Here is a 12,884-nt window from a genome sequence, read left to right as displayed (position 1 = left end):
ACTGCAGGTTCTCTCGTGAGAACCTGCAGTCATAGGGGGGGGGGCGAAGGCAGGCAAAGCCTTTGATAAATAGACTCCTTAGCCACCAATCACTACCCAGGTGCTGAACCAAAAATGGGCCAGCTCCTAAGCTAAGATCGCAAGAGAGTGAAGAAAAGTTGATAATAGGAGTAAATTATAAAGTTGCTTAAAATTGCATGCTCTATCTGAATAATTGAAGAAAAAAAAATTGGGTTTAGTATCCCTTTAAGGAGCCCAGGAGCTAAGGATAAGTTCAGATACAGTTTTGAATAGGAAGAGAGCTCTGCAAAGATAGTACTATTACTGGTTTTGGTTCTTGTTTTCTATCTGTATTTGTATTATAACAAATTATGTTGCTACATTGGTTGGAGTATTTATTGGTTCCTGCAATTTAGCTTTCTTTTATTTTTCTTCAACCAGTGGGGAAACAAGATACAATAAAGAAAAGTTGCTTCAAGGTGAGTAAAAATTAAACATTTTACAGAGACCTAATTTATAAATATGTAAAAAAAAAAATTCTTTCTTAAGATGAGGAGAGTTCCTAGGTGTCCATAAAACGTGGGATTTATTTCCTGCTACTAGGAGGAGGTCAAGAATCCTCACAAGAGCTTTAATCCCTCCCACCTCCTCTCCCCACTCCGTTTGTTCTTGACCTCCAAGGAGAGAGGTTGAGAGAGGTGCACTGCAACCAAGATTTTATTATTTTCTATCTAACTATTTATTGGGAGCTCAGACCTGACTTGACACCCAGTACCCCTCTTCCATCTTCACTCAGGGACGATTTCAGGTAGTACTCTTCTTGTATAGGTACTACATAGTTGGGGGTTCTCAGCATTTACACCTAGTGCTTTACCTATGTGTTTAACACCAACAATTATGGAATTCAGAGTTAAAATCCCTCAGAATGTTCTTTGTCCTGGGTTCACTATATTCCCTCACAGAACAAAAAAGCTACACTGTCTCTGAAAACCGCTTTTTGCCTTATGCAGTTAGTGGTTCAGCTCATTCATTATGGATGAGGTTGGGGGTCAAAGGGGGGATTTTATTCAATATAATATGTGTACGGTGTGTTTTAGAGTTTTTATTCTCACAGACCTTAGCCTGCAGATCATTCTGGACTTTGGCTCCGCCCCCTTTGGCACCCTTTCTCTCTTCCCTCACCGGATCTCCAAGTGACTGAGCATTTTCTCTAGGCCTGTCTTCAGTCCTTTCAAGCTATCTGGGCCCAGTATTAACCCTTTATATGAGTACCTTCGTAAGAGCTGCTGAGGGGATGGGTAATAAAAAATGTTTGTCTGAGGGAAGTTATTTTGCTTTTTCTAGGGTTCTGAGGTGTTTTTTATAGGCTATTTGTTGTATTTTGTGCAAATACACTGATAATATAATTCAGTTTTGGAATATATCTTTATTTCCAATTACGTGCAGTTTTGCTTATTATTTTGCAGTCATGTCTGTACCCCCACTTAATTTGACTGACCCATTAGAAGGGACCTCTAGGGAACATACTGCAGCCCTAAAAACTTTCTGCAGTTAATAATGTTTCCTGTTTATTATGCAAAACTGTTCCATTGGCCCAAATTAACCAGTTTTATGCTAATTGTGTTTATATATATATATATATATATATATATATATATATATATATATATATATATATATATATATATATATGTGTGTGTGTGTATGTATGTATGTTTGGGGTCACTTAGACATTTCCTTGGTTTTTAAAAGAAAGGCACTTTTTTATGTCCATTAAAATAACATTAAATTGATCAGAAATACAGTGTAGACATTGTTAATGTAGCTAGAAATTGCTGATTTTTAATGTAATATCTACATAGGTGTACAGAGGCCCATTATCAGCAACCATTTGTTCTGTGTTCCAAAGGCAATTGCTAATCCAAGTTTATCATTTAAAAAGTCTAATTGATCATTAGATAACCCTTTTGCAATTAGGTTATCACAGCTGAAAACTGCTGTGCTAATTAAAAAAGTAATAAAACTGGCCTTCAATAGTCTAGTTTAGTATCTGGAGCATCAGCAATTGTGGGTTCGATTACAGGCTTAAGATGACCATAAACAAAAAAAACTTTCTTCTGAAACTCATCAGTCTATTCTTGTTCTGTAAAAGTAAGGCTATTCCATGCGAGAAATTGCCTAGAAACCTGAAGATCTCATACAACTCTGTGTACTACTCCCTTCACAGAACAACGCAAACTAGCTCTAACCAGAATAGAAAGAGGAGTGGGAGGCCCCGGTTCACAACTGAGCAAGAAGACAAATGCATTAGAGTGTCTAGTTTGAGAAACAGACCCTTCAAATGTCCTCATTAGGGATGCACCAAAATTTCGGCCGCAGAAAGTTTCGGCCGAAAATGGCATTTTTGGCTATTTCGTTTTTCGTTTTTTTTTGCCTGTTATTTTCGGTAAAATTATTGTATAGCATGTTTAAAATTTGATGCTAGCCTAGAGCTGCTGTTTAAGTTTATTACTTGAATTACTGTTCTAGGACTATACTTTATTTGGATAATTGGTAAAAAAAAAACCTGTTAAATATGATTCTGTTACATAGAACTAAATGAAGAATAATACGGTATATTGATATTTATAATTGTTTTAAGTAGGGATGCACCAAAATTTTGGTCGCAGAAACATTTTGGCCAAAAATGGCATTATTTTTTGCCTGTTTTTTTTTTGTCTTGGTAAAATTATTGTGTACCATATTATTGTTTTAAGATATTTTTGTATAATTTTAGTGTGTTACTTTCAATAAAAGGTTGGGCTTTTTTATTGGCTCTAATTATGCAAAAAAAATAAAATAAAAAAGATTCATTTGAATAAATACATTTTCGGTATCAGTTTCGGTTTTCGGCCAAGTGCATCCCGGATTTTCGGTTTCGGTCCAGAATTTTCATTTCGGTGCATCATTAGTCCTCATCTGACATTAAATAGTACCTCCAAAACACCTTTCTTAACGTCAACAGTGAAGAGACGACTCCGAGATGCTGGCCTTCTAGGCAGAGTTGCAAAGAAAAAAAACATATCTCAGACCAGCCAATAAAAAGAGAAGGTTAAGATGGACAAATGAACACAGGCACTGGACAGAGGAAGATTTGAAAAGTGTTATGGATAGACAGGTTTGAGGTGTTCGGGTCACAAAGAATAACATTTGTGAGACGCAGACCAAATGAACAAAAATGCTGGAGGAGTGCTTGACACCATCTGTCAAGCATGTTGGAGGCAAAGTTATGGTCTGGGGGTGCTTTGGTGGTGGTAAAGTGGGAGGTTTATACAGGGTTAAAGGGACTTGAAGAAGGAAGGCTATCACTCCATTTTACAACGCCATGCCATACCTTGTGGACAGCGCTTGATTGGAGCCAATTTCTTCCTACAACAGGACAATGACCCAAAGCACAGCTCCAAACTATGCAAGAACTATTTAGGGAAGAATCAGTCAGCTGGTATTCTGTCTTTAATGGAGTGGCCTGCACAGTCACCAGATCTCAACCCTTTTTTGAGCTGTTTTGGAAGCAGCTTGACCATATGGTACGTAACAAGTGCCCATCAGGCCAATTCAACTTCAGATTACCTCAAAAATCTGACACCTAGAATGCCAAAGGTCTGCAATGCTGTAATTGCTGCACATGGAGGATTCTTTGATGAAGACACAATTATTATTGTACTTTAAAAATCATTATTTTTAGACTTGTCAATGACTATTTCCTATTCAAACTCATTTTATGTACGTTTTCATGGAAAACAAGGAAATGTCTAAGTGACCCCAAACTTTTACCCGCCAGTGTATGTATGGGTGTGTGTGTGTGTGTATGTGTGTGTGTGTATATATATATATATATATATATATATATATATATATATATATATATATATATACAAATTTTTATCTGCTATATGTGATGTCTTTGTTTCCGTTTGATACACAAGCCTTTATAAAAAGGCTTATGCATCAAGCCAAAACATTGACATAACAAACACTTGAATAACGCTAAATTGTAATAAAAAAAAAAGTGTAAATATTTTTGTATAAATAAGCCCCATGAGTGGGGGTTTTTTCATCATAATTTTAGTATTTAAGTTTTAAAACAAAAGTGCACCCAGGCACATTGGGTTATTTTAAGTGCTTAATGCATGGATTCTATCTATCTATCATAAACTATCACTATAGTGGTAACTGTGCTACATTCAACTGTATCAACTCCATCTCTTTCTCCGTAGACAGAGCTATTGAGCTGATGGGCTAATAAAAGTCTGTTTATATGAATTTTGTAGCTATACAGACTTGTTTATACATATGAGTAGGGAATAGGGGATCCCTGTCTGCATTTATAAGTGAAGATCAAGGTCAGTGCTGTTTCTGTTTAGTCTGAATAAATGAAGGAAAGGATCATTCAGGAGTTAATTAAAACATAAATATATATTTTTGACTATAGATATGATCTAGAAGCTCAATTGATTTCCCATCATTTATTCTAAGTAAAGTGCTAACTTATGCGTCAGGCATTAGGGAGCACCTTATCGTTCTACATTGGCTCTGTTCCAGTAAACTTTTGGATCTACGCTACACTGCGACTCAGTGTTTCATTTTTTCCTCACTACATGAAAGCCAGGAGAGCTTTGTGCATATCGCTGAGGTGTTTTAATTCCCTTATAGCATTATAGTATTTGTCTGTGCCGCCACTGCTGGATCCCTAGTTTCTATCGAACCTACTATCCTTCAACCTGAGATAAGTATTCCTCGTTTTGTCTGTCATTTCACCTCTCTGCCTTTTGTGCTCTAAGCTATGCAAATTGTGATCAGTAATACTTGAACTTAAAGGGACAGTATACACCAAATTTAATTTAATTGCATGTAATAGATACTACTATAAAGAATATAAATATAAAGCATATTCTAATTTACTTTGAATACCATTCAGATTTAATTTTTCTTTTTTTCTTTAATTTCAGGCCAAGGAATAGACGAGCCTCTCTCTGAGATAGGCCTTAAACAGGCAGATGCTGCTGGCAGATTCCTTAGTAATGTTAACTTTACTCATGTCTTCTCAAGTGACCTGACACGTGCAAAACAAGCAAGTACATTTCTTCTTCCCTCTATTTTGACTTATTGAGTTATTGTTTCGTATAAAAACAAATATTATAATGTGTGTGTGTGTATATATATATATATATATATATATATATATATATATATATATATATATATATATATATATATATAATCTATCTATCATAAAACAAGGGTGCTCTAAGGTAAAAGCTAAAAATAATGTAATTACTGACATATCTAAGTCCATAACAAAATGAAGAATAAAAGAGATTTGATTGTGTTGTAATATAACACAACAGGGCCGGACTTGGACCAAATATAGACCCGGGCATTTTAAGTCAGAGCAGCCTACCCCCAATTTGTTATTTGACAATAAACAAAAATGACAAGGGTAATGATAGCAGTGCCCTTTATGTTTATATTTCTACAGAGATATAAAAATAGGTTTCAGGACAAAATTGCCTTTTTCCTGTTACACCAGACGTTTTGACTCAAAACACTAATTTTTTTGTCAATGTCTTTCATTAAATAGAGCTCATATAGAGCTTATTTTATTTCACGCACAGGTTGAGAATCAAATCCAGCAAGTTACACCACTGTTCTTTAAATTGGTACTACCTCATAGATAAATCTTGATTTAAAAAAAAAAAGCCCAGCATACATACTAAGTTTATAGACAAGCAAGCACAAAGCAACCCTAAGTGTGAAGATAATATGGGAAGGCAGAGATTACTTTGCCTGCTTGCTGAGCTATGGTCGGTAGCTCACGCCTTTTTCAGACGGATGAGGACTTCAGTTCTTTGAGAAAGGTTGGAATAGAATGGCTGCAGAGGGATACTTAGGACAAGCGACAAAAATACCCAACACTACTCAAACTATATATAAATATATGTAGTTGTGAGCTAAATATAACACTATAAAAGGGGAAAGGAAATAAGATATATATATATATATAATGTATATACGTTTTCATGAACAATCAAGCTGCCATGCAGTGCTTAGCAAGTTATTAGGGCAGGTATTGCTAGTATTGCTCTGCCAGGAGCTAAGAGCTGCAGCTGCAGTTCCTTGAAGGAGGCAGTAAAAGATAGCATTGAAGCACCGTTGGGCCGGCCAGTTACTAAAATAAGCCACTTGACTGCAATGCAGTAAACCTTTGGATGAATCTTTGAGACCAATAGTAATAATACCACCACATTTAACGTGTGCAGGTGATCGGTGGGAGGGGACCCGGTATGCCCAATTTCCAATCCTGACATGAAGCTCTCTGCACTGTGATCTGTCACAGAAGTGCTGACATTCTGTCAGCGTTGTGAGCAGTGCAAGCAGGGGCGCAATTTTATTTTTAAAAGACGATTACATTTTAATAATCTATTAATAATTAACTCAATGGCCAGTCGGCAGGCCGCTCTTACCTGCAGTGTCCTCCCGCATTGCTGGGTCTGTAGGAACAGAATTGCTGCTACTGCGGTGGAGCTAAGCTAATTAGTCAGCCCACCAGGTATTTGCCCAGTTTGCCCAATGGCCAGTCCAGACCTGTAACACAATCAAAGTATGAACAGGGTTGCAATCTATCAGTGGCATCTCCAGAAATGTCTTCTTGGGGGGGCACTTCCAGGAGGCTGGTGGTTTGTGAGTGGGGCCTCAGCGTGAGTTTGAGACTGGGCGTGCTGCAGAGTGGATAGTAGCCATTACAGTCCTGGTCCCCGCTGGCAACTCCAGTGCACTCAATCGTAAAATGGAAAGCTTTATTAACGTGCTAAAGAACAAAAATGGCAGCAATGTTTGTGGTGACAATATTATACATTGTTGAGCAATAGAGGACAGCAGTATTTGCAACAATGTATAAGATCGTTACAAATATTGCTGTAAACTGCTGCAATATAGCGAGCAAGAAGTGCACTTTCTTGAGTCTGCCTAGGTTTGCTTTTCAACAAAGGTCACCAAGAGAACTAAATACAATTTTAATCTTGAAAGTTTAATTTTGACTTTCATGTCTCTTTTTTTTTAAGATAACAGTCTGAATAAATTGCTTTTTTGTTGTCAGATTGTATTTTTATGTAAATTTTATTTATATTTTATTTCTTCACTCAGCAGATTAATTTTATTTGTTTTTGTCATACAGACAACAAGTAACATTTTGAAAAACAACATCCACTGCAAAGATATTACAATTACCTATGATGCACGGCTTCGGGAAAGGGTGAGAGCACATTATTTACTTACAAGGACATTTATACCTAAAGAAATTTATACATAATAAATATATTATCAGTTATTATTATCCGTTATTTGTAGAACGCAAACCAATACTGCAGCGCTGTAAACATAGGTCTAAAATATATATATATACAATATGTTTGCGTGTATTTAAAGTATCTAATATACTGAGTGTTACTGATTACACCTTCTATTTAATGCATTATAAAGTTCAGAAACTATAAACTGGGACACTAAACACCTTGTAATTATAAAAATTGCTCTTGTGTTTCTATAACACATCAGCCAACTCTAAAGATTTTTAAAACAAATTGTTTGCTGCCATTGTTTTTCAATAGTCAAACTCCACGCACCTCTTACCTTATTTGGAGTAACCAATTCATGCTTGCCTCTGGAGAAGGTACTCAGAATAAACAATATAAGATATTGATAATAGTGTATTAAAGTATATCCACTAAGCAGCCATACTATATCAATAAAACCTAAAAAAATTGATAATAATGTTATAGAAATATGGGGAATGAAGTAAGCGTGGTTGCGCCTATAAATGCTCACCAACAAAGGCCAGCAAGAAAGTCTAAAAGTGGATTATACAAATTTTAACTAAAACTCAGACAGAGAGAAAATATAATTAATTTTTATTATATTAAAAATATATAAAATTAATAGCTATACATATAAAACATATATCACCTAAAGCTAGTATATATATATATATATATATATATATATATATATATATATATATATATATATATATATATATATATATATATATATATATATATATATATATATATATATAAATCAAAAGTAAATAAATACTCTATATCCTAAAGATAATTTCAATATAGATGACTGGCCAGTCCTAATATAATATTGAATGTATGTATTTAAAAACTATGCTATTTTATCACCAAAATAAAACTTTCAGCATAAAAACTTTCAGCACACAAGAACAGTATAGAAACTTAATTCAATTACCTAAAATACTCTTATATAGGTGAAATATAACACTTATGAATAAATTGAAATATGGCACTGTGAATGCAGTACAAATTCTGATATTTAGCACATATAGGTTTAAATAGAATGTACAGAGGAGGCAAATTAGATCGCTTGAAAAAGGCTGCAGTGATGGCTGAAACGCGTAGCGTTTTCTTTCCATACAACCAACGTATAACTCTGGGGAAACAGTTCCAAGACACTAGGATACTCAACGGAAGAATTATCGATCGGAATCCCCTGAAGTCAAAGCCGATTTCCGCTAGCGTTCCAAGGGACGTGAAATACATAAGGAGCGGAGTTATTTGCATTTAAGACCTGCAGGAGAGGATTTCGCACCGCAAAGTAAGACTTTGTTTCTATCTGGAAGCTGTTATAACCAAATAACAATTTGAAGGAAGGATTTACAAATAGCATTTACCAGTATTTGCAGAAGTTTTTCATAAAGTAACTGGAACATTAATTTGAAAAACTTATTTAAGTTTAAACTATGGAAAGTTTTGCCTTACTCAGATAACAGTGTCTGCATTTCACATATATTATAAAGACATTGCTTTATGATTAAATGAGCTTTTATGTAAATCATACAAATAAGCTTATATGTTAACCATCAACGGTTCATTTATAGTGCATATGTTCTAAATATCATTTTACTGCATTCACAGTGCCATATTTCAATTTATTCATAAGTGTTATATTTCACCTATATAAGAGTCTTTTAGGTAATTGAATTAAGTTTCTATACTGTTCTTGTGTGCGGAAAGTTTTTATGCTGAAAGTTTCATTTTTGGTGATTAAAATAGCATAGTTTTTAAATACATACATTCAATATTATATTAGAACTGGCCAGTCATCTATATTGAAACTATCTTTAGGATATTAAGTATTTATTTATTTTTGAGAGAGAGGTTTTATATATATATATATATATATATATATATATATATATATATATATATATATATATATATATATATATATATATATATATATATATATATATATATATATATATATATATACTAGATTTAGGTGATAAATGTTTTATATGTATAACTATTAATTTTTAATATAATAAAAATGTATTATATTTTCTCTCTGTCTATGAGTTTATTAGTTTTAGTTAAAATTTGTATAATCCACTTTTAGACTTTCTTGTTGGCCTTTGTTGGTGAGCATTCATAGGCGCAACCACACTTACTTCATTCCCCACCTTGCCTCTGGAGAAGGCAAGGTTAGCCATAATCATTACTGGGATAAAATGCATCGTTTCCTTCCTAAGATAGGGAGAGTCCACGGCTTTATTCCTTACTGTTGGGAAATACAACACCTGGCCACCAGGAGGAGGCAAAGACACCCCAGCCAAAGGCTTAAATATCCCTCCCACTTCCTCACTACCCCAGTCATTCTTTGCCTTTAGTCACGTTAAGAGTGGCAGAGAAGTGTCAGAAGATTCGGAGAGTCCTAAAAAAGGGTATCTGTCCTTCGAGATAGGACTGGAGTTTTAAGTAGTCATGTCAACCTCTCAGTGAGAGTATTGTTGAAAGTTAGAGTCTAGAGATGCAGGGAAAGTTTTTCTGTGAAACCATCCAGACTACTGCTAACAGCTCCTAAACAATCAGTGTTGACAAGTTTCACTGCCTGCTTTCTCTCACTCAAGTCCATGTCAGGAGCGCTGCTATAAGACTGTCGCACTTGAGAGTCTGTGTTCTGTTCCACAGCAGGGATCCTGGAGGTAAGATAATTTTTTAAATTTTTACACATAAAATGCTATAGCAGGGTCACAGTGTGGCTCCTTTATACCTTGATAGGATCCAGGGTTAATATCCTCTGAAGGGAGTTTATTGAACAGTTGGGGTTAATTAATCAGTGTATTAATTATTTACATGCTGTTTTGTGTGTTTTTCTCTTGTAAGATGTATTGAGTCCACGGATTCATCCATACTTGTGGGATATTCTCCTTCCTAACAGGAAGTGGCAAAGAGAGCACCCACAGCAGAGCTGTCTATATAGCTCCTCCCTTAGCTCTACCCCCCCCAGTCATTCTCTTTGCCTGCTTAACTGCTAGGAAGGGTAAAGTGAGTGTGGTGACAAAAATGTTAGTTTTTATTTTCTCAAGCAAAAGTTTGTTATTTTAAATGGTAACAGTGTGTACTATTCACTCTCTGGCAGAAAAGGGATGAAGATTTCTGCAAGGAGGATGATGATCTTAGCACTTTGTAACTAAGATCCACTGCTGTTCTCACAAGGGCTGAAGAGTACAGGAAAACTTCAGTTGGGGGAACGGTTTGCATGCTAAGCTGCATTGAGGTATGTTCAGTCTATTTTTTTCTAGACAGACTGATAATTCTAGAAAAGGCTGGCAATATCCCCATGAGGGAAGGGTAAGCTGTATTCAGACACTTAGTAGGAATCCCAGCTTGCATAAAGGGCTCATTGGTTACTGGTGACACTGATAGAAAAAAACGTTTTTTTATTGCAAACATAACGTTTTTTGAGGGACTTTAAGGGGTCATTGTGGCTTATTTAAGGGTTATTAACCCACATGGCTAGTTTAGAAACACTCTGGTGTGTTTCTTTTAGGCCCCATAACATCGAGTGAGGTGGGAGGGGCCTATTTTCGCGCCTCAGTTGCGCAGTTTCTTTTACTCAGAGACATCCAGCTGCTTCTACAGAGGGTCCTGCTGTGTTTGAGGGCTTAAAAGAATTTTTTTTTCCCCACAAATCTTTCCTAAAGGGCAGGTAGGCGCCACAGCAGAGCTGTGGCAAGGTGCTGAACATTTTTTACCGGTTTTTGACGTATTGTCAATCCGTTTTTTACATTAAGGGGTTAATCGTTTATTTGTCTAGCTGTGCAATCTTACTAAGGCTTTATGATGCTACTGTAAAAATTTCGTAAAGTTTACTGCTTTTTTACACTGTTTTGCAGAGTTTGTGCATCTTTTTTTCTCTTAAAGGCACAGTACCGGTTTTTTTTTTTACATTAGAGGATATTATGGATAGAATTAAGGCCCTTAAGTTGGCTAATTCTTTCATTACAGATGCCGCTTTCCAACTGGTTAAATTGGCAGCAAAGAATTCAGGTTTTGCCATTTTAGCACGCAGGGCGTTATGGCTTAAGTCCTGGTCTGCTGATGTGTCATCAAAATCTAAACTTTTGAACATCCCTTTCAAAGGAAAGACCCTATTCGGGCCTGAACTGAAAGAGATTATTTCAGACATCGCTGGAGGGAAAGGCCATGCCCTCCCTCAGGATAAAACTAATAAAATGAGGGCCAAACAAAATAATTTTCGTTCCTTTCGGAACTTCAAGGGTGATCCTGCTTCAGCTTCCCCTGCTGCAAAGCAAGAGGGGAATTTTGCCCAATCCAAGTCAGTCTGGAGACCTAACCAGGCTGGGAACAAGGGTAAAAAGGCCAAGAAGCCTGCAGCTGCCTCTAAGACAGCATGAAGGGGTAGCCCCAGATCCGGGACCGGATCTAGTAGGGGGCCGACTCTCTTTCTTCGCTCAGGCTTGGGCAAGAGATGTTCACGATTCCTGGGCTTTAGAAATTGTGTCCCAGGGATATCTTCTAGACTTCAAAGACTCCCCCCCCAAGGGGGAGATTTCACATTTCTCAATTGTCTGCAAACCAGACAAAGAGAGAGGCGTTCTTACGCTGTGTAGAAGACCTACATACCATGGGAGTGATCCGCCCAGTTCCAAAAGCGGAACAAGGGCTAGGGTTTTACTCAAACCTGTTTGTGGTTCCCAAAAAAGAGGGAACTTTCACACCAATCTTGGATCTCAAAATTCTAAACAAATTCCTCAGAGTACCATCATTCAAGATGGAGACTATTCGGACTTTTCTACCGTTGATCCAGGAGGGTCAATATATGACTACCATGGACTTAAAGGATGCTTATCTACACATCCCTATTCAGAGATCATCAATTCCTCAGATTCGCCTTTCTGGACATGCTTTACCAGTTCGTGGCCCTTCCCTTCGGGTTGGCAACGGCTCCCAGAATTTTCACAAAGGTGCTAGGGTCCCTTTTTGGCGGTTCTAAGACCACGTGGCATAGCAGTGGCGCCTTATCTAGACGACATCTTAATTCAGGCGTCGACTTTCCAGCTAGCCAAGTCTCACATGGACATCGTGTTGGCTTTTCTGAGATCTCACGGGTGGAAGGTGAACATAAAAAAAGAGTTCTCTCTTCCATCTCACAAGAGTTTCTTTCCTAGGGACTCTGATAGACTCGGTAGAAATGAAATTTTTTCGGTCAGAAAATCAAAACTCTTAACCACTTGCCGAGCTCTTCATTCCATTCCTCGGCCATCAGTGGCTCAGTGTATGGACTCATGGTAGCGGCAATGGACATAGTTCCTTTTGCCCGCCTACACCTCAGACCACTGCAACTATGCATGCTCAAACAGTGGAATGGGGATTATGCAGATTTATCTCCTCAACTACATCTGGACCAGGAGACCAGAGATTCTCTTCTCTGGTGGTTGTCTCAGGACTACCTGTCTCAGGGAATGTGTTTCCGCAGGCCAGAGTGGCTCATAGTAATGACAGATGCCAGCCTGC

General features: G+C 36.8%; 1 protein-coding gene across 1 annotated transcript in view; it reads left to right on the top strand.

The window, feature by feature from the left end:
• Nucleotides 1-12,884, top strand: part of TIGAR (TP53 induced glycolysis regulatory phosphatase) — a 43,016-nt gene that overhangs the window by 10,436 nt on the left and 19,696 nt on the right. The window contains exons 2-4 of the mRNA XM_053716210.1: nt 442-479; nt 4,989-5,110; nt 7,214-7,291. Of these exons, the coding sequence (XP_053572185.1) occupies nt 442-479; nt 4,989-5,110; nt 7,214-7,291 (238 nt within the window). The remainder of the gene's footprint in view (nt 1-441; nt 480-4,988; nt 5,111-7,213; nt 7,292-12,884) is intronic.

Source organism: Bombina bombina, chromosome 6 (assembly GCF_027579735.1).
Source record: "Bombina bombina isolate aBomBom1 chromosome 6, aBomBom1.pri, whole genome shotgun sequence".
Taxonomy (NCBI): domain Eukaryota; kingdom Metazoa; phylum Chordata; class Amphibia; order Anura; family Bombinatoridae; genus Bombina; species Bombina bombina.
The sequence above is the reverse complement of the archived record's forward strand: the minus strand, read 5'-3'. Positions and strand labels throughout refer to the sequence as shown.